The sequence below is a fragment of the Sus scrofa genome, chromosome 1 (genome assembly GCF_000003025.6).
Source record: "Sus scrofa isolate TJ Tabasco breed Duroc chromosome 1, Sscrofa11.1, whole genome shotgun sequence".
Classification (NCBI taxonomy): Eukaryota; Metazoa; Chordata; class Mammalia; order Artiodactyla; family Suidae; genus Sus; species Sus scrofa.
The window spans coordinates 153,687,651-153,711,490 of record NC_010443.5 but is presented as its reverse complement, the minus strand read 5'-3'; the positions used below and the strand labels follow the sequence as shown (position 1 = coordinate 153,711,490).

The window sequence follows — 23,840 nt, the reverse complement described above, 5'->3', positions numbered from 1 at the left end:
AGGGATCTCCAAAGTTATGTTTAGTGAGAAAACACATGCAGGTAATTTTTTTTTTTTAGAGTAATCTTTCTGACCTATAATGATGACTGGGCAGTGTTAGAAAAGGCAGGTGAAAAATGCAAATTCTGGTTTTGAATATTTGACACAATGTCTGGTATAGTGGGCAATACAGAGGATTGGAGGCAGATCTTGAAATACTTTGATGTGCGCATTTACAAGGGATGTGATGTTCGGCTAATCACTTAGTCTCTCTGGGATACCCTTTCCTTATCTGTAAAATGAAGACTATGTGGGATTACCTAAATGCAACCTTCAAAATGTGTGTAGTTGATTTAATGAAACCTTTGAGGAAAGTAAAGAAACATTATATCTTAAAATATGAAAAATTATGCATAATTCATTACCTGGGTCTCAGATGAAATATTCAGTGTTTAATTGACTCATACATATATAACAGGGCTTAATTGAATGTTCCAGTATTTAACATATTATAATGTGTTATAATATTTAATCTTTATTATAAATTTCTAAATGTCAGTTATTATAGTAATTAATATAAATATTAATATAATTATATTATTATTTCATGCAGGCCTTATAATAACCCTGAAATTAGATACTGTAATTACAGCAATTACAGAAATTTGAGGTTTGAGTAAGTAAATGACATGGCTGTAGTCACGTGTGGGAGAGGTGAAGCTAAGATACCAACTTGAAATATTAATTTAATATTAATAATATTAAAAACATATCCTGTTTTTATACACTATTGTATTTTTTGCATGGTGATGACAATACTTAATGTGGATTCAATATTATGCTTTTCAAGTGTTAAACAGAAATTTTTATTTAGAATCATGGCTTCTGTGTTGGATTACCAAGCATTTTGATCAAAGATTGGTGTTTCAAGTTCCTGATGAATCATTTCTAAACGAACATTCACAGAAAATTCTTTTTTTCTGCTCTAATCAGAATATTCTTTTCATGCAAAAAATTTTAATTGAGTTTAAAGTAGAGCATTTCAAGAAATGTTCCACTAAGACTAAAATAAAACAAGGACATTTTATCGTGTCAAAGTAAAATTCTTTCTCAAAATTTTCTCATACAGAATATATGATAATGAGGATAGAGTGATGCCATCTTTAGGGTATTAAAGTGATGTTTTAAAAACAAATGTCAAGAGTGGACTTATACTTTTAGATTTACATGTTTTTTAACTTTCTAAAATAAGAATCATGATACTTGAATTTCTTTTTTCAAAATTTGTCAAAGAGGCCATTTATTACAAGACATTTCAATTGTATAATGTGAAAATTAAAATATATTTTTAGGGTTGCTCAAATTGGAATTATTATAAAAGGGATGACTACTTGCATTTAAACAATCAGAACTCTAAGGCTATTAAATTCTTATGAGTCATTTCTCCATTATGCTATAATAAATTAAGACCTTTTGAAATTTAAAAGGATATACATGCTAGATCTACAACTGTTCATTTGTATGACTCTCCTGTACTTGAGAAATCAGATGATAAATATAAATTCACACAATTAACATATTTAAATTTATAATTTGCATTTCACACTTAATGACTGAATGCAAGTCTAAAATTTGTGTGAGCACAAATTATGAAAAAATATTGAATAAACAGTTCTGTTTTTCCTTTCATGGAGGAAAATGAGTATGTTTTTTGCTTTGAGATGAAATATACCTAATTTTATCATTACAAAATACATGCAAATTGGGTTAGTTATGTTTGAATAAAGATATCAGAATAATTATATAATACTATTTTCTACAGTAAAAATTTATATGCATTTGGTTTTCCCTTGTGTCAATGACACTGAAATTTTTAAGAAAAGTTCAGTAAATATTTTTGAAGTAGTAAATAAATATTGCATAGTTCTCATAAATGTCTATATATTTTTAAATAGTATATATTGATAAGATATATTTTAAGCCATTTACAAGTCAAACCAAAGTGACAGGGAAAAAGTGGTTTTGTTGAATTTATATAAGTGCATATGGAGATGAAATAAATACAATAACATGACTCTTCAAAATGCTCTTGAATTCTTCTTTACATCTACCACCAAAGTAAGCATTGGAAATGCTGAGGAATTATAGAAAATATAGCACCCTAATTACTGTCCAAAGAAACTGCGATCCATGTCCTCAAGTGGAGACTAACATAAATCAAGGAACTCTAGAAAAATATATTTAGGGGAAGAATAGATAAGGTTTATTCTATCATTTTGTATAGTCTAAGAGTCAATGTCTGTTTATTGGGAAAGTGGAAATACAAACTTATGTTAAAAGCATAACTAGATATATATATGAGTGAATATATGCATTTATATGTATGTATGCACATACATTCAACAATTTTCCGTTACAAAGGATTACCTATAGAAATAGTAATGGCTTAGAAAACGTAATAGTCTGTTAAGTCCACATGTAACTTTACATAAATTAAAAGTATTTAGTAATTTTATTAGTTGGGTAGAAACAAAGTTAAAATACCTGGAAAATAAATACAGCTATATCTTTGTTAGAAAAAATATGGGTAATCTTTTTTATGATGTCCTCTGTGGTTCTTCTAATTAAGGAAATTTCCCAAACCCTCAGAGTAGCTTGCCTAGAAAATGGAAACAGAGTAGCAAGTGTCAGGAGTCTTCCCTGGAGTGGGAGAGGTGAGGCAAGACTGACTATGAAGTTTCCCAAGGCCAGACCTGGGTATAACCATCTGGAATTCATTCATCAAATGCCCTAGAGCCAGAAACTAGCCAAATGGAAAACAGGTGCAAGGTGGTCAAGATAGCATAGTATGGAAGAATCCTTAAGCATGTAGGATTTGTAACACAGCTATGAGATTGAGGCTTTTACCTTTCACAAGCAGTAAGAGCTTTTTATGGAGTGGGCATCAAGTGGAATAGTAAAGGGAGAAGATACATCTTATTAGAGGCGTTTTAATTAGGTAATCTGGCTTGTGTAGAGAAGAAGTATTGACATACCTAGATCCATTCTAATAGTGTGAAAAGAGAAAAAGATCCAGCAACTTAGATTAATATATTTCCCAGGAACATAAGTACACTCATTTCTTTTCAAGAAATAGGATAGAAATAGACAAAGACATTGGCAAAAATCTTAGAACCAATACAAAAGATGCCTTTGGAGAGCGAAGCTGCCCTATTTGTTAGACAATAGAGATGACCTAAGTGGATCCAGAGCTCAGGGACAGGATGCTATAAAAAAAAACTCTGGCACCTACATCAAGGCCAAGAAAGAAAATTGCTGTAAGCGTAATGGCTAGGTGATCTTCAGGTGGGGGCAAGTGTTCAGAGCAGGTGAACTTCTACATATGAATACGTGCCATTTGCCTTTTTTTTCCTTTCTTTTTGGGGGCAGGCTAGGAGGTGAATCGGTGGTGCAGCTGCCAGCCTACACCACAGCCACAGCAACTCAGGATCTGAGCCACATCTGCAACCTGCACCACAGGTGATGGCCACACTGGATCCCCCACCCACTGAGCGAGGCCAGGGACTAAACCTACATCCTCATGGATACTAGTTGGATTGTTTCTGCTGTGCCACAATGGGAACTCCCTCCATTTGCTTTTATAGTCATCTCCTAAAGCTATACAATCTGTGTTCTTACTATATCTTCACATTTTATTGCTTTAATTAGCAGTGTGTGTGTGTGTGTGTGTGTGTGTGTGTGTGTGTGTGTGTGTGTGTGAAGGTTAAGGATAAAAGAGCTTACCAGGATTCTGGTGGGTTTTTCTGTTTCAAGAAACCGATTAGCTTAGGAAAGGGAAGATGTAATGTTCTCACTTCTTGGTAATTGAACATTTGACTGAAAGAGTCAAATTACTTTTGGAGAGTTAAATTAGTGCATTGAATGACTGACTTGTACATTCCAGAGGTGATACTCATACTCCAGAATGCAATGGGACAGGACTCTATTAATGGGAGAAGGGTAGCGCTGAGTAAGAGAATTGAGGTCCAGATCTTGGTCTACAGGTTGGAATGGAAATAAACAGGAGCTGTGATGTCAAATCTAGATGGAAACCATTGTAGTAGAGAGTCTACACAAGAGAAATGTAAATTGGGTGTTCTAAGCATGATTCTGAAGAACCCATGGCTAGATAGTCCTCAGAATTGATGTACAGTCATCACCATCCATCATACAATGCTCTTACAGTCATTTGCATGTGGCTCTAAGGCCAAAATTTTGTTCTGAAGGAGAAGCCTGTTATGATTCAATCAGGGTTTCGGGTAAAAGGAGCTTGGTGCTGTGCCAGCCTGGGGGAGGAGCAGTGGTGTCAGCGGGTAGCAGTTCCTCCCACCTTCCAACACAGTCTGTCTTGGTCTCTGTGGTAGTGTCAGGGGGTAGGAGGAAGCAGGGAGTGGGGGGAAGTTTCTCAGTCTCATTCCTGTGTTCTAGGATTCTCTCAGTGGTGTCCTGTGAATGAGTAGTTGTTAGTTCTTCCTGTGAAGGGCAGTGAAGTCAGAAACAGCCTCTGTCACCAACCTACTCCCAAGGTCACACTTCAGTTAATCTTTACTGATTAACTACACTTTCTTCAGGGTCTTAAATCAATATTGGAGAGTAAGATACTTATCTTTCCAGTCGACTTGCTTCAGTACCAAGTATAACAGAACTTCAACCTACTGAGACATATACTCTATTGATGATACCACCTTTCACCATCATTTATTTACCTCTACTTCTGATTTCACTCCTTATGCATGTGTTCTATCAAAATTATAATCCCTTCACTGCATATACCTCAACATCCTTGCTTCCACATCCTTTGCAGACATTCACTTGTAAAACTCAAGCTCTTGTTAAATGTAACACTCTGCCTCAGCAGCTGCATGTCTCAGTAGAGGACTTAGAGCTTTGGTACAGGTTCTGCTTTAAATTCATGATCACTCATCTCAAGTAGTGTCTTACTGCACCAGCATTAGCTTTTCTAAATGACTGCTTCACTTCCTCTCTCTTTTCTAATCCCTCCTCCCTCCTCCACACACTCAGCTGATAATCTTTCCTCTGAATTTTCTGAGAAACAAAAACAGGAATGTGCAATATAGACTATTCACACACTTCCCACAATCACATCTACACAACTACCTATATCAGTTGGAACCATTATATTCTACCTACATATCTGACACTGTGGATGCAATTTCTCAGTTCTTATATGTGGTATATATACACACACACATACACACACACACACATATATATACATATACACATACATATATATATAACTCACATATATACACATACATATATACACACACATATATACATACACACACATATATATACACATACATGTATATTTGAATATTTGAATATTTTATATGTATGTTTAAAATAAACCATTTTCCTTACACACTCCATTACTGCTACTATTAAATTTTCCTCCCTCCTTTTACAGCAAAATCCTTGAAAGAGATGTATTAATTTCTTATCTTCACAATCTTCATTCTCTCTCTAATCACAACAGCGATATTTCTGACCAATGGGAAAGTTATCAAGGTCACAAATGTTCCCAACACTTTTAAAGCCAGTGGTCCAACCTTTGTCTTCATCTTTCTCAAAATATGATAATAATTTGACACAGTCAGTCCCATTCTTAATTTACTCTCCAGAAAAATCATTGTTTATTGGGTTTCACCTTCATCTTGTTGACTTCTCTTCATGTCTTCAATTCTACATGTGTGAGACTCCCCACAGTTATCCTCTCACTCCCTCTATGCCCAACTGCACTCACTCCAGAGGTGATAATCATTAAGCTTTATGGCTTTAGATGCCATCTATATGCTGACGGTTCTCAAGTTTTTATCTTTAAACTCACTTCTCTAGCTACTCCATCACTCAGGTAAAAAGGTTGGGTCATTTTGACTCTTCTCTTTCTCACTCCATATTAAATCAGTTCTCACATTCTTTTAAGACTTCTATTCCTAATATATCACAAATATTGCCACATATCACCATCCTCATAACCACCAGCTTTGTTCAAGATGATATTATTTTTTGTCTGTTCCACTAATTCAAGATGTTAATAAAAGGTGAATCTGAGGTAGAGATTGCAGGAGGGTAGGCACAGAGACAACATGAGACTGCTTTCCTTTCACTCTTTAAAAGTTTTTTTTTATTAATGTATAGTTGATTCACAATGTGTTAATTTCTGCTGTACAACAAAGTGATTCAGTCAGACAGATTCTTTTTCATATTTTCCATTATGTTTTATCATAGGTATTGAATATAATTCCCTATGCTATACAGTAGGACTCTGTTGTTTATCTAGTCTATATATAATACTTTGCATCTGCTAATCTCAAATTCCCTATCCATCTCTCCCCCAATTCTCTCCCCCTTGGCAACCACAAGTCTGTTCTCCTGTGAATCTGTTTCTGTTTTGTAGATAAATTGATTTAGTGTTATATTTTAGATTCCACATATAAGTGATATCATATGGTATTTGTCTTTCTCTTTCTGACTTACTTCACTTAGTATGATAATCTCTTGGTCATCCATATTGCTGCAAATAGCATTATTTCACTCTTTTTTATCGCTGAGTACTATTCCATTGTCTATAGGTACCTTTCATCTGTCAGTAGACATTTAGGTTTTTTCTTATGTCTTTGCTGTTGTGAATAGCGCTGTTACGAACATAAGAGTGGATGTTTCTTTTTGAATTATAGTTTTGTCTAGATATATGCTCAGGAGTTGGACTCTCCTATGGAAACTAGTTTTTTTGAGGAACCTCCATACTGATTTTCACTGTGGCTACACCAAATTGCATTCCCACCAACAATGTAGGAGTGTTCCTGTTTCTCTATGCCCTTTCCAGAATTTGTTGTTTATAGATTTTTTTTTCATGGCCATTCTGACTGGTGTTAGGTGGTACCTCATTGTAGTTTTGATTTTCATTTTTCTTATAATTAGCAATTTGATCATTTTTTTATGTTCTTATTGGCCATTTGTCTTCTTCGGAGAAATGTCTATTTAGGTCTTCTGCCCATTTTTTGACTAGTTTTTTTTTTGTTTGTTTTTGTCTTTTTGCCTTTTCTAGGGCCGCTCCTGCGGCATATGGAGGTTCCCAGGCTAGGGGTCGAATTGAAGCTGTAGGCGCTGGCCTACAGCAGAGCCACAGCAACACGGGATCCGAGCCACGTCTGTGACTTACACCACAGCTCACGGCAACACCGGATCCTTAACCCACTGAGCAAGGGCAGGGACCGAACCCGCAACCTCATGGTTCCTAGTTGGATTCGTTAACCACTGCGCCACGACGGGAACTCCTTGACTAGTTTTTGTGGTTGTTTTTGAGTTGTCTGAGCTGTTTGTATATTTGGAAAATTAAGCCTTTATCATCATATCATTTGCAACTATTTTCTCCCATTCTGTAGATTGTCTTTTCATTCTGTGTATGATTTCCTTTGCTGTATAAAAGCTTGTAAGTGATTAGGTCTGTTTGTTTGTTTATCTTTTTAGGGCCACACCAGCAGCATAAGGAGGTTCCCAGGCTAGGGGTCAAATCGGAGCTATAGCTGCCAGCCTACACCAGAGCAATGTGGGATCCAAGCCACATCTGTGACCTACACCACAGCTCACAGCAACGCCAGATTATAACCCACTAAGTGAGGCCAGGGATTGAACCATGTCCCCATGGATCTCCATTTGTTTACTTTTGCTTTTATTTCTTTTGCCTTAGGAGATTGACCTAAGAAAACATTGGTACAATTTATGTCAGAGAATGTTTTGCCTATGTTCTCTCCTAGAAATTTTACAGTGTCATGTCTTATTTAAGTCTTTAAACTATTTTGAGTTTATTTTTGTGTATGGTGTGAGGATGTATTCTAACTTCATTGAATTATATGTGACTGTCCAACTTTCCCAGCACCACTTATTGAAGAGACTTTTTTCCATTGTACATTCTTGCCTCCTTATTCAAAGATTAATTGACTGTAAGTGTGTGAGTTTATTTCTGGTCTCTCTATTCTGTTTCAGTTATCCACATGTCTGTTTTTGTGCTAATATCATGCTATTTTGGTTACTGTATCTTCTTAGTATTGTCTGAAGTCTGAGAGGGTCATGCCTCCTGCTTTGTCGGTTTTCCTCAAGATTGCTTTGGCAATTACTGGTCTTTTATGGTTCCATATAAATTTTAGGATTATTTGTCCTAGTTCTACGAAAAAAATCATGGGTAATTTGATAGGGATCACATTAAATCTGTAGATTGGAGATCCTTTCGTGGCTCAGTGGTTAACAAACCCAACTAGGTTCCATGAGGATATGGGATCAATCCCTGGCCTTGCTCAGTGGGTTAAGGATCCAGCATTGCCCTGAGCTGTGGTGTAGGTCACAGACATGGCTCAGATCCAGCGTTGCTGTGGCCATGGTGTAGACTGGCAGCTGAAGCTCCGATTCAACCCCTAGCCTGGGAACTTCCCTATGCTGCCAGTGAGGCCCTGAAAAGCAAATAATAAATAAATCTGTAAATTGCTTTGGATAGTATGGCCATTTTAACAATATTAATTCTTTCAATCAAAGAGTATGGGATATCCTTTCATTTCTTTGAATCATCTTCAATTTTTTTATTAATGTTTTATAGTTCTTAGCATATAAGTCTTTCATCTCCTTGGTCAGGATTATTCCTAAGTATTTTACCTTTTAATGAAATTTTAAAAGTAATTGTTTTTCTACATTCCCTTTCTGATAATTTCATTGTTAGTGTAAAGAAATGCAACCCATTTTTGTATGTTAATCTTGTATCCTGCTATCTTGATGAATTCATTATTCAGTTCTAGTAGTTTTTGTGTGGAATCTTTAGGGTGTTTTATATATAATAAGTCATTTCATATAATGACAATTTTACCTCTCCCCTTCCAATTTTGATGCTTTTTATTTCTTATATGATTTCTGTGGCTGACTTCCAATAATATGTTGAATAGAAGTGGTGAGAGTGAGCATCTGTCTTGTTCCAGATTTTAGTGGGAAGGCTTTCAGCTTTTCTCTGTTGAGTATAATATTGACTGTGGATTTATCATAAATGGCTTTTGTTATATTGAAATATGTTACCCTCTATAATCACTCTGATAAGAGTTTTTAATTAAAATGGATCTTAAATTTTATCAAATGCTTTTTCTGCATCTGTTGAGAAGATCTTGTGTTTTTTGGCTTTTCTTTTTTTTGCTGTGGTATATCACATTGATTTGCATATGTTGGGCACACTTGTGACCCTGGAATAAATCCAGATTAGTCATGGTGTATGATCTTTTTTATGTGTTGTTGGATTCAGTTTACCAATTATTTTGTTGAGATATTTTGCATCTATGTTTATCAAAGGTATTGGCCTATAATTTGATTTTTTGGCAGTGTCTTTAGTTTTGGTATCAGAGTGATGCTGGCTTCATAGAGTTTATTTGGGAGTGTTCCCTCCTCTTCAGTATTTAGGAAGAGTTTGAGAAGGATCAGTTTAAGTTCTTATTGTATGCATGCTTGGTAGAATTTGCCTCTGAAGCCATCTTGTCCTGGACTTTTACTTGTAGCAAGTTTTTTATTACAGATTCTATTTCACTTCTAGTGATCAGTCTATTCAAATTACCTATTTCTTTTTGATTTACTTTTCATGACTGTATGTTTCTAGAAACTTGTCCAAAGTCTGGAGTCAGTTAAATATTTCTAGTGTTATAATATTTAACTTTGGTATCTATACTACTGAAGAAACTGCATTTCCTTTTAAAAACTAATAAAAAAATTAAATACTTTATAGCATATTATCCATTAGAAGAATATGGTCTTCTTTGGAAAAAAACCCTCAGTTTAAATAAATTACCTTCAAAAGGAGAAATATAATTGCATTCCTAAATTTAGAAATAGAGCTGTCTTATACAAATACAATAACTGCCTGTAGTAATGGAAATTTTTCACAAAATTCCCTGAATAACAAAAAAGAGTAAACAAATATCCCAGAGTATTCTGAATTGTAGTCTTTAGCTAGTGCAATATTTCTTTGATGTTTACAGTTTATTTTTTTAAAAAAACCTTAGAATTCTCTAATTATGAAATATCCATTGTCATTTTAATATAAACTACTTCAAGATATTAATAGTTAAATCAATTTATATTTACCCAAATTTAGGAAAAATTGGAACTCCAAAGACTTACATGATCTTTGTCTCATCGAGTAGTTATAGAAACTCTTAAGTTGACCTCCCTATGTGAAATGTATTCACTTGATGACCTAGGTGTGAAAGGCTAATTAGATGTGTTGTAGCAAAGCTGTAAATATCCTGCTGGCCACCAATAGCGTTCAGAAATTTTTCCAATACATTTCCCACTTAATTTATATGCATTCAGGGCATGTTTGTTTTCATGTATTTGCTTACCTAATAGTTCTTTATCAGGAGGCTACCTGTGCTAGAACAAGCACACTATTAGTGGAAAAAATATCTATTATCTATAGATATACTTAGATGATTTGGACAGCAGCATTCCAACGTGGTAATCTTTAGAGCTATATTGCTGTGTCACAGTCTCAATGTGAGTAGCCTTCATTCTCCACCATGTTGGATGACGTGCTTTCTCATTTACATGTAACTTATATGCAAGGAGGTTTGAGTCAGATATGTGAGGCTATTTGTCATACTATTTCTAGAAACCTCTAGCTAAATGCAAAGTAAACTAATCATGTTAGTACTCATCCAACTTGGAATATACTTCATTGGGAAAACATTACTTAAACCAGCAGTTCTCAACTGTGAATGTCCAAGACAATTTTTCTGGAGGTCTATGAGGTCAAAACTGCTTTTATAATAACTTAAAGATGTTTTTCACCCTTTTCATTACATTGACTTTGTATTGATAGTACAAAATAAATGGCAGATAAATCTGTTTACAGTTGTTTTCCAGTGAGTCAGATTGTAAGCAGTGATTGTGTTCAAAGAAAGGAGCAAAGAAATACTTTGGAATCTGAATGTTACTCTAGTGAAAGAATGTTTATGCTCTTCTCATTGGTTTTCCTATGTGCAGAATTAGAATTCTATTTTAAGGAATGTGGCTTAAATATCAGTTTTCTATCTTTATCCCATCAGCACTGATATATGTCCTTTGACTTTTGTAATATTAGTAAGGCTATGATGGTAGTAATGTGTTGCAATTAAAGTAAAAGTGCACCAGCTTTATTTCCTATTTAGTGGAAAAAAATGTTTTCTTTATATTTCAATACTTTAGAAATTTTGTAAATCATGACTACATTTCCATTCACTCTTCCTTGCTGCTATTTAAAATAGCTTAACAGTGATGATAGGGAACAATCTTAAGTTGATCATGAACTTATTTTTACTAGGAAATATGTAAAATTAAATATTTAAATATTTTACTCTATTTTAAACACATCTTAATGTGCTGTCAACTTTTTTTTCCCTTATATTGAACAGTTCAGCTGCTACTCTAACTACAGGTTATTTTAGTCATCAAAATTAGAGAAAGTTAATCAAAGTTTCTTGGTGAAGAGATTTCTGAAAACATTGCCCAGTTACAAAATAATAAAAATTATAGTGGACAATTATAGAACTTTGGAATTCAGAAGCATAAATATAATTCAACCAATAATGAGGTGCCCATTTCTGTTTCAGGAATATTTTTTAGAAACATTGCACTTTTGGAATCTCTTCTAGTTCTTTGAAACTTCAGTAAGAATGTGACCGGTAACCATGTTTATAGGTTATGTCTGCATAAGTTGATACAGAAGTCAGTATCAACTTCCTCTTTAAAGGAAGTATGTATATTTTAATTATAAAGCTTTCTATTTAAATCTTATTCAATCAAGGATTTCATTTGTTTTGTCTTACTTTCTACCCCAGGAAAGCAACCCATAGAAATGTATTTAGGTGCCTGTGACCTAAACAGTCTCTATCATGGAGAAATTGTGGGATATTACATATGTTTTTGTCGTTTCAGAAATTGTAATCAAGAAAGATATTTGCATCATAGAGGAAAACATGTCTTCCTTTTATCATTGTAGTTACCCCTCTTATCATTATAGTCCTTTTTAGAAACTTATGGGTTCTCTTCTAAATTAAAATAACTAATTACTAGATTATCTAATCCATACTTTCTTTTGCAGGAAATTACATATTAGTCCTTTGATTTTATAAGGCAATCATAAAAATCACTCATTTTCACTTAATTTGTATTTCTTACTATATTTTTGTAGTCTCTTCATTTGTAAAGCATCTTTTGGAGACTTTTTTACTTACTCTTTTCATTAATTTTATTTTGAAAAAAATGTTTCTCTTTCTAATTTTGGATTTCTAATTTTTAATACTAGCTTGAGCCTTAGTTCTAATCAATTAACCAAGAGTACTTACTAGTTTTTAAGTATTCCATTTGTTTCTAATATTTTTTCATTTTGGTTTTTTTTTTTTTTTTTTTGATGTAGGTCACGTGGCTTTTAATAGGATTGCCATTTCCCATGTTTTATGAAGGTTTCACCTTATTTTTGTGGAAGCAGATTTCTCTGACTCACTAGCAGACCTACAGTGTAGCAGGCATTGTCTTAACAACTAGGCTGAAGTGCAAGAGTACAGAGTCATGCAGACAAATTTCCAAATGTTATAAGTAAAATTGAGGGTTTTGTACTGAATTCTTTTGTTCTTAAAGTTTATATTCCTTTAAGACTTATAATTCTAATCACATTTCATCTTTGCACTTCTGTAACTTATGTCTCTGAAATTTCTTTTTCTTTCGGTTAAACTAATGAGGAATAAGTGTATTTTTTGATGCAAATATACAACATTAGTTGGAGATTAAGCCTGGTGATTCAAGACCTGTGATAAAAGACTGAAATTTGGGACAAAAAATGGCAACAACATGGCAATATCATTTCTTTCATTGAGTTTCATGATGCTGAAATTCGTTCCAATATCCAAAGGCAAAGAGGCACATAGCCCAGTGCTCCTGAAAAGCTTCATTCTGAAAGCAGACATCTGTTGTGAGTTAATTGAGTAAAATAAAATAGAGAAGAAAGGATTGTTTGTTCCCTGGGTATTTTTGTTCTCTACTATTCAGCTTCTCAAAGAGGAAATTGGGAAATATGTACATAAATACAAGTGCTGTTGTCATGAAAATTACTATTTTTTTGACAATGTTTTGTATTCCCTTTGATATTAGACAAGACATTATTATTCTCTGTACAAACACTTTAGCATACTAGCCAGGTGAATGCAACCTGAAGTTAGCTGTAATAAAGATTCATATCAATACTTTTGTGAGATACTGGTTACAAACTACATACCCTTAGCATTTTTGTCACACATCTTGATGAGACTATTCTACTGTATGGAAATAGATAATCTATAGTTGTCTTTAACTTAGATAAAATTATCATCAATCAAGATGCCTCAAAATAAACAATCAAGATGCCTCAAAATAAATACTTGTAGTATTGCTGCCCCAGGTGATCCAGTGGAATCCTGAAGTGTCCTCTCAACTACCAATTTGTCACATAATATCACTGCTTTGATTTTGCAGTTGCTATGGTACACTGAACAAATTCTCAGTATTAGTCCCTCAGGGCATAAATTAAGAATCATTAGCATTGTAGGATGTTAAATGCTTAGCTTCTACTGACCAAGGTGCTGGTTTAATTTATTGAGAAGAAAAATAACTCTAAACTGAAAAAAACTGTTTAATAGAATGTATTGTATATAAATATCAGTAGCCACATGAGATTGCCTTGGTCAATATATCTTAAAGCAATGCCCATCTAATTTTTAAAGAATATTTCAAAACTTCATTATATAGAGATAAAGCAATGAAATATTCAAGATTCAAGTGATGCAATTATTTAAGATAACATTCTTATGATCTCTGGAATCACTGAATTTGTTCAATTGACTTAATTCCTTTGTAGATACCCTAGATTTAATTTTGATTTGGTTTAATATATAAATATTATAGCAATGAAATATATGCCATATTTACTCTTATTGTCTAAGTAGTCATTATTTTTTTTCATAGAGTTGTCCAACAATTATTAGAACCTAATTTTAAAACATCTTTATTTTCTAAAAAAGAAACTACATACACATGAGCATTAATTGACCATTCTCCCTTTACCCTCAGCCCTGGCAACAACTAATCTACATTCTGTCTCTGTGGAGTTACCCCTTTTAAGCATTTCTTTTCTTTTTTTTTTTTTTGTCTTTTTGTCTTTTTGCCATTTTGGGGGCCGCTCCCATGGCATATGGAGGTTCCCAGGCTAGGGGTCGAATTGGAGCTATAGCCGCCGGCCTACGCCAGAGCCACAGCAACGCAGGATCCGAGCCACATCTGCAACCTACACCACAGCTCATGGCAATGCCGGATCCTTAACCCACTGAGCAAGGGCAGGGACTGAACCCGCAACCTCATGGTTCCTAGTCGGATTCGTTAACCACTGCGCCACGACGGGAACTCCTAAGCACTTCATAGAATCATAGAATACATGGACTTTTGTGACTGGCTTCTTTGACTTAGCATAATATTTTCAGGGTTTATCTATATTGTAGCATGGATCAATACTTCATTCTTTGTATGGTCAAATAATACTCCATTTTATGAATATATACCACCTTTTTTCTTCATTTTCCAGTTGATGGATATTTGAGTTGTTTACCTTCTTTGGCTACTATGAATAATGATGTTATGAACATTCATGTACAAACTTTTGTGTAGATGTATGTATGTGTTTCCCTTAGAATTGCTGGATCATATGGTAACTTTATGTTTACATTTTTAAGGACCTCTAAACTCTTTTCCAAAGTGGTTGCACCTTTTTACCTTCTCACAAGCAAAGTTTGAGGGCTCCAACTTCTCCACATACTCACCACCACATGTCAGAGTCCATCTTTGCTATTACAGTCATTGTTGTGGAGGTGAAGTGGTATCATACTGTGTTTTTTTAATTTGAATTTCCCTAAATATTAATGATGTTGATCATGTTTTCATGTACTACTTAGCTATTTGTACATTTCTTAGGAAAAATATCCATTCAGATACTTTGTCCATTTTTTTTTAAATATTGAATTGTGTTTTTTGTATATTCTGGATTTAAGTCCTCTCTTAGATCCATGATTTGCAAATATTTTCTCTCATTTTGTATGCTGTCTTTTCAACTTCCTAATAGTTTCATTTGAAGTGTAAAACCCTTAATGAAGTCCAATTTGTTTTTTCCTTTGGTTGTGTTCTTGGTGTTTTGTATAAAAAAGAAACAACTTTGAATAATTCGATGCCATGAAGATTTGTTCCCAGAGTTCCCGCTGTGACACAGAGGTTAACGAATCTGACTAGGAACCATGAGGTTACAGGTTCGATCCCTGGCCTTACTCAGTGGGTTAAGGATCCAGCGTTGCGGTGAGCTGTGGTGTAGGTTGCAGACGCAGCTTGGATCCTGCGTTGCTGTGGCTCTGGCGTAGGCAGTGGCTACGGCTCCGATTGGACCCCTAGCCTGGGAACCTCCATATGCCACAGGAGAGGCCCTAGAAAAGGCAAAAAGACAGAAAAATAAAATAAAATAAAATATGTATATAAAAGATTTGTTCCTTTAAATGGAAAGTACTTGAAAGAAATTTAGAAGCTAGTTTCATGAAGGATGAAAGTCATGTAAAAGTTCAATGACATAGGTATTAAAAGAGAAGGCCAGTAGGAAAATAAAAATTTGGTACTATCCTGGATTATAAGAGCATGGAACAGTTAATATGCTGTTAGAATGAGATCACATTTTAATTTTGAATACTTACATAGTAAGAATTAGCTAGAGTCCTTAAATATAAATTGTCCTATAATTTCCTTATAGGTAGCTGTAAGATATTATATTTAATAATTTGAAATTCTGATATTGAAAAATATATAGAATCAGGTAGCACAAGCTATATATATAGCAAACTTCTCAAAAGGCAACCACTTACCATCAGAGATCACCAAGAAGTTTTAGCAAAATGTTCCTCTTGATTTTAACGTTTCTTTAGGTAAAGAGCCCATTGTGGTATAACCTTTAATAAAACGGTTCAGAATATTTCAGTTCCAATTTAAAAATCTGAGCAAAATTAGTCTGTAATGATTATTCAAAGCCAGCAAATTGGTATGCCCACTTACTCCTTACAGAGACTATGTATTACATGAGTTGGGTTTAGAGAATTTGTGAACAGGACACTTATCTGAATTTGTGGCACAGTTGCTCATTACCTTAATCAAATTCCGACCTGGAGAGATTCTAAAGACACTCCACTGTGGATTCCCTGGAGCAGAGCTGGAGCAGATTGGCCAGAAGGAGTTGCCAGAAAACCGGATGCTAAACAAGTCACTGCTATTTCTGTGACAGGAAGGGGTCCTGCTCAATTGCTAATAGACACATCAAAACTGATTATCAGTGGTGCCCAGTCATATTTAGATAAGGATTTATAATAAAAATAAAAATGGGTTTACATGCTATTGCCTGCAGCATCTAACAGGCTTTCCTTTTCTAGTTTCTTATATCATTTTATTTTCTTTTCAATGATGGAAATTAATATTTTCCAGGAATTGCAAGTCCTTTTTAGCTGAAGTCATTGTCTCCATATCCCCAAGTCTTAGACTCTCACTGAGACCTTATTATATTTCCAGTTTGATCAGATGATAATCCATCGTCTAAACATTTTTCTTGAATCATAAATTTTAGGGAATCTATTCGTATTTCAGCCAGACTGGCTGGGGCCTTCCCAGAGCAGCAATGGGAACAAAGCAGTTATTCTGTTCTCAACAGCAAATATTGAACTGGATTTATCTGGCATATGAAAGTTTTAGGACACTACTGATGTAGAAATTTTCAAATTATGACCTTCTTTCTTGGCAAAGACATTTAACAAAAATGGAAGGGCATCTGTTGCTCTAGCCTACCCAGCATCCATTTATTCTTTTTTTTTTTTTTTTTTTAACATGCAAGCACTATTCTAAGCCCTTGAAATGAATATTCCTTCTGCACAAAATTTGCATTCCAGTGAGAAAAGAGACGAGACAGTTAATATATAAATCATAAGACTTTTAAAAAATTATTGTTCTTGCTTTGGATGCATGCAGCTTGCAGTATTGAATATGGTGTCTGGCCTCAGATTTCAATATGTACATAGAAAATGTTAATGAAAGTTAATTATTCAGATAAGTGTTGAAAGAAAGTTCCAGGAAGAAGGAATAGTCAGTCCAAAGCCCCTGATGGGAATGATCAAATAGAGAAAGAAACAGGATGATATATGAGAGAACCCTGCATACTGATGAAATCTTATGCATCCTTGAGTAGGTGAAAGAAGATGGAGTCTGGTGCACAAGTGGGGACAGGGAAAGTGTCCTGTGTGTGTCTGTAGCACTTTCAAGAAGCTCATAGTCTTTGTGACATAGAGACAGAAAAAGATTATTATAATTTTGTTTAATAAGTTTAAGGGTAAAGATAAACAGAAATAGAAGAATATTTAAGGACACTTAACGCTATCCAGACCAGGGTAATTGTACTGACATCTACTCACGGTGTGTTCCAAGGGCCAGCAACATCAGTATCACCTGGCAACTTGAGAAAAGGAAAAATCTTGAGTCCTGCTCAACACCAACTGAATCATTATTTGCCTTTTAACAAGATCCTAAGTTGGTACTTAAGAATGTTAAAGTTTAAGAAACCTACTAGGAGCAGTGGTGGTCCATTCCAGAGAGAAGGGGGAATGTGGTGGAAGAAGGAAAATGAGTATCACTTACTACCACCGACCCACATTTTTCTGACCTGTAAACTACCAAAAGTTCAGAGCAGCTGGAGAACAAAATAAAATCTGGGATTACCTTGGTAGGAAGTAATAGAGAGGAAAGGAGAGGAGGATTTGTGTGCTAATCTGGGTACGAGAAGCTACTGAGGGATTTGTCAAGTGGTGCGAGGTGATCAGAACTGGACATTAGCCAGATCTCTGAGGAAAGCCCTGAAATATAGCTTGGGCATGTTCCATTGCAAATGTAGAATCCTTAAAGTTAACTTAAAAGCTCATTTACTTTTCATTGTAAGTTTTATAAAAATTTAACACATATTTAGAAAAATATAACACTTCCACCAGTTTTTTGTATTATTTCTGTTTTTTCTTTGTTATTTTACATTTTAAAAAATATCATGCATTACTAACAATATTGTGGGCATTCTTTCCAAAGTGAAATAGCAAAAAATAGCATTTGATATCTAATTAAACATTTTAATATCTACAAAATGTTCTATCAGAGTGATGGACTATAATTAAACATAAAACTTTCAGTCACCATTCAGGTCAATTTGACTTTTTCATGAATATGATGAAAAATATTTGTGCAAAAAGAGCTTTTAGGTATCTCTGATTTCATTTTTCTGATGTTTCAATACATGATGAATTTTTAAAAACATTAATGTTAAATTCAAGACTTTTGGTATACATTTCCAAAATGCATTACAAAGTTTATTCCAATTATTCCAATTTCAAATATAATAAATAATTTTTATTTAAGTATCATACTCTACACAAACTCTTTTGTATAGTTGTACCCAAAATATTTAAGTATCTAATAATAGCTGTCTGTGATTAAGCTAAGTAGTTATCACATATCCCATATGGGCGTTCCTTATTAAGATCCAAAATGATAGATACAATGAAAGATGAAAATTTATATATTGAAGAAAAAGTACAAAAAGATAACACTTCTCCTCTATTTCTTAAATCATTCAGAAACTGCCCTAGGAACTGGTACTGTAATGCCAAGTAAGTGGAGTTTTTAAGAAGATATTTGAAAGAAGATGAAAATATGAAGTAATCTGATAGTCCAAAATATTAACTCATCATTATTAGCCTATTACATTATTCTTCTAGTTTTATCTTGATTTTGTATAATATATTTAAGATCTTTCTGAAAATTAATATTTAATGAGGCATGAATGTTCAGCATTCTGATTTGTCCCAAATAATGACATTGGATACAAGATTACATCTGTAATGTAGCAAAATTAGCCTGTATGCTTAGCTTACTAATTGTATAAGAACTTTTAAGTAACATATAGGATATATTTGTACTCTATTAAAGACTTCTGTAACATTTATGTAACAAAATAGATAACATTCTATACATTCTATATATTGATTTGAATAACTAACTTCAGGTAAAATATGCTGTTTAAAATGCACCATAAGCCTAATACATTAACAAATACATGCTACCTAAACACATGCAGAAAAAATTATATAGGATTTGTAAAAAAAAAAAAAAAAAAAATTCTGGTTCAACATTTATCCATATAAAGTAGAAACTAGGACAAGTCAAATCCACCAAAAACCTACACAGGTTAGATAGGGAAGAACTTTGATGGTAAGAAAGCAAACTTGGGTTATGGATATAAAAGTAATTCTATGAGGTATACATGTAAACTTGAGAATTGTCCATGTCCAAAAAATGCATTTTAAAAATGTCTCGGTGTTTGACAAAATAAAGATAATATCTAGAGTTCCCGTCGTGGCGCAGTGGTTAACGAATCTAACTAGGAACCATGAGGTTGCGGGTTCGGTCCCTGCCCTTGCTCAGTGGGTTAAGGATCCGGCGTTGCCATGAGCTGTGGTGTAGGTTGCAGAAGCGGCTCGGATCCCGCGTTGCTGTGGCTCTGGCGTAGGCCGGTGGCTACAGCTCCAATTCGACCCCTAGCCTGGGAACCTCCATGTGCCGCGGGAGCGGCCCAAGAAATAGCACAAAGACAAAAAAAAAAAAAAAAAAAAAAAAAGATAATAGCTGAGAGTTAATTTTGATATATTTTAACAATGTTCACCTCATGGGCACAAGTAATTGATGAAAAAAGCTTAGAGAATGATAATTACCACATGAGGGTATGAGGAAAAATAGCTTTTCCCTTGGAAAATAATAACAGCAACTCAACTCTATATAATTCCTTTTCTTGCTTAAAGTGATTTAACCTGAATAACACTGGCCAAGGCATCAGAGAATTGGGATCAGGTTTCATATTTAGCAGTAATTTGAGTCAGTACATGGTAAGAAAGATTTGATTACCCTTACAATGTAATTAAATACTACAACTATTAACTTTATTTGACTCTAGTGCCATAGCTCAGCAGTCTGCTTGGAGAGACAAGATTTTTGTCCTGAAGCTGCAAAGGCATGAAAATATCCATAAAATTTTGAAATGTTCAATTGGAGGAACACGGTTGCTAGAAATTTTTTGTGGAAGAGAAACCGATGAGACTATCTAAACCTACCCCATAGAATGTCCACTCAGGCTGAATGACTTGGCCACTTAATTAAACACCTAATAAAATGTGTTTCTATATAGAAAAATAAACTTGGATATTTACCTCACATCATGTGCAAAAATTCAGCTTGGTCTAGGATTTAAATGAAAAATACAAAATTGACAAGTTTTAGTTAAAAATACAGGTTGATATTTCTCTAAACTTTGAGTAGGGAAGTAATTTTTACCATTATTAAATACATGCTAATCATAAAAGAAAATAAATTTAATAAAATAACCATCTAAAGATCTCCTAAGTAATGGAAAAATAAGTTATAAACTCATTAATGCTTGAAGACACTTGAAACACAATTGACAAATGGCTAGTATTGAGATTATAAAATAAGCACATACAGATAAAAAAGAAAGGGAAAAGGTCCCAACAGTAATGAGCAGGAGGTCTGAATAGGCACAAAAGAACAAGAGCATTGAACAAATGAAAATAAAAAGAGGTATCAAACATAACTTACTGATGAAGGACTGGCAAACATTTTAATATCTCACAACATCAAGTACTGGCAAAGATGTGCCCAATCAGGTTCTCATATAATTGCTTTTGGGAGGCAAATTATTTTTATAATATAAAGCCAAAATATCTCTCAAAATGATTAAACATCAAAAAATATAAGCTGGCAATTCTCTTCCTAGATATGTCTCCAGAGACTACTTTGTACATATGCATCAGAAGACATGCACAAGAATGTTCAGAGCAGCTAAAGGATCTGTGTAGAAATACACACACACTATTTATGCATATGTATATAAATATGTGTGTATATATATATATGGGCACATGTATATGCTACACTTAAATATATAGTACACACATGCAAATAAAACTATATATTTTCAAAATCATGAGAATAATCATAAATTCCAGCACAGTGACTCATATAGGTGTGGGAACCAAGCATAGAAATAGGGGAAGAGTACCTCTATAGAAATATTTTCTCAAGTATACTAGAGTCCATGCAGATGTTTATTTTATTATTGACTATATGGACTAGTTCTATAATATCCTCATATATTTATTCACATATACAAAATAAACTCTTGCATAAGAGTGTATCATGCAAAAACTAGAGCTTGTTTTCAGAAGGATTTTTTTTTATTTCAATCATCTTAACTGAAGCATTTTCTATTTTGCTTTCAGCTTGGTGATTTTCTGAATCAGATCCACAGGCTCCAGATATCTTTGGATGAACAGCAAGGAAGAAATGAAAACTTGGAAATTAAACTAAGGCGCTTACAAACCTGGTAGTTATTTCACAAAATGTGTCAAATTTAAGATTGGGATCTTAGATAAGGAAAACTTGAGGTCCTTTTTTCCTATTTTCTTAAATATCCATAATATATTACTTCTGTTAATGGGAAATATTAATGAAAGAAATTTACAGACATTCAATACTTAAATTTATGGGTTTCTTAGCTCATTATTTTTCCCCAATAAGCATTACATGTTTTGATAAAGATAATTTAAATATCACTTAAAAACAACTTTAGCTCTAAAGATATCAAATTTCTGAAAGGCAGAAGGAGCTTTCAAAATATATTTCACCTAGAACTGAAAGAGTTATAATGTCTGAAGGAAAATATAAGTTGTAAACTATACAGTTTGCTGGGTAGTAGACAAGAGAATCACTGTACATAAGAAAAAGTAATGGGTTAAATAACTGACAGACAAAAAACACACACATGCACAAGTCTGTGTGGTAGGCGTCACATGTGCGAAAAATTTTTTCACCCAGGGAGGAAACAAAAAATTTGGTATAATTTTTCCTACAAGGCAAAAGTAGGCAGAAATGTCAAATGATATGACTTGTGTTATAAGGAGACTGAAGGGAAGCAAGCTAAGATTTGTACTGCGATTTATATAAATACTCAGAAAAGTAGCATATCGCTTGTGATTGAAGTTAAGGAAAAGTAACAAGCACCTCAGAAACCAAGAGGGCTTTCAGCCTTTTTCTGGATAGATAGTTTGCAGTAAAGTCATAAAAAAGCCCACCAGCATTGGAGAGTAGTATCTTGGAATAAGTCAGGTAGAAATAAAGCTGTGGTTTCCTTTAAGTTGTATGAATAAAGCAAAGTGTCAAATTGTATGTAGAGGACTATATATAAGACCTTTTTATACAGTATAGTTTACTGCTTCACATTTAAGTTTAGTTTTCAATGTAAAGAAACTTACTTAAAAAAAAAAACACTATATATAATCTTACATAGCTCTTTCCAAATGAATTAGACTTGTCAACTTCAACTCAGTCAGTATCTCTCTGGTCTTCTTCCTTTCCCTGTTGCTAGGAAAAAGGAAAATTCACTAACAGTTAATAGAGCAAGCTTAATCTCACTGATAATCCGGCTTGCTTCATGTATAGGTGGCTGGGGTTACTCTTGCAGCTGCATTCCAGAGAAGTCTCTGGGGCCAGAAGGTCCAAATGACCTCACTCGTATATCTAATACCTCAGCTGGGGTGAGAAATGGCAGTTGCTTGGTGGGCCTCTTCCTTGTCCTTAGAAATCACTCCAGGGAATCCCATAATGCCTCTTCCTCCAGATTCTACTGATCAGAGCCTATGGCAGATCAGTAGGCCACACCAGATTCAAGAGGTGAGGAAACTGACCCCATGGCTTTATGGAAAGAACTGTGTATATATGTATATGTATAGGACATCCTAGAAGTTGTTGTCATCATCTTTGCAGACAAAGCAAATACAACAAATGCAGTAACTTCTCTCTCTCTCTTTTATTTTTTTCTTTTTAGGGCCGCACCCATGGTATGTGGAGATTCCCAGGCTAGAGGTCAAATTGGAGCTATAGCTGCCGGCCACAGCCACAGCCACAGCCACAGCACTGTGGAATCCAAGCAGCGTCTACGACTTCTACCAGAGTTCACGGCAATGTCAGGTCCCTGACCAACTGAGTGAGGCCAGGGATGGAACCCACATCCTCAGGGATACTAGTTGGATTCATTTCTGCTGCACCACAGCAGGAAATCCAAATGCAGTAACTTCTGATTAGACTTTCCTTCTAGCCACACTCCTCCAGCTAAATCAGAGGATAAGCTTTGCTATTTACTACTCTTGTGACCTTGAGCTTGTTACTTAGAGTAGAAGAATATAATGCCCCCTTAAAGACTGAATCAAATAATGTATCTTATAAACATTGACCTAGCACATGACATTAATAAATATGCAACAAATATTAATTTATTCATCTCACTCTACTTTTTAAGAGGCAATATCCTTCAGAGAAAATACATTTAGAAAGCATGCTTTCTGTGCCAAAAGGAAAATACACTCTAAAGAAATCTTGGAAATACCTCCCAGAAAAATTTTAAATTGTAATAATCCTTGCTGTTGCTTCAACCGCTTAAACCTGTAACCTGCTATTCGGCATATTTCTTATCTGTTTTGAAACATCTTGGTAAGATTATTCACATTTCTACTAGACAGCATTTTTTTAATAGTAATCCTGACATTACACACCTCAAACTACTGTATAATAGACTAAAAAAA

The 23,840-nt window shown here is 34.2% G+C and overlaps 1 protein-coding gene across 1 annotated transcript in view; it reads left to right on the top strand.

Annotated features, from left to right (window-relative positions):
- The window catches only part of CCDC102B (coiled-coil domain containing 102B), a 245,136-nt gene extending 221,606 nt beyond the window's left edge, over positions 1-23,530 (top strand). Inside the window, exon 8 of the mRNA XM_021099354.1 lies at positions 21,483-23,530. Within this exon, the coding sequence (XP_020955013.1) occupies positions 21,483-21,590 (108 nt within the window). The 3' untranslated portion in view covers positions 21,591-23,530. The remainder of the gene's footprint in view (positions 1-21,482) is intronic.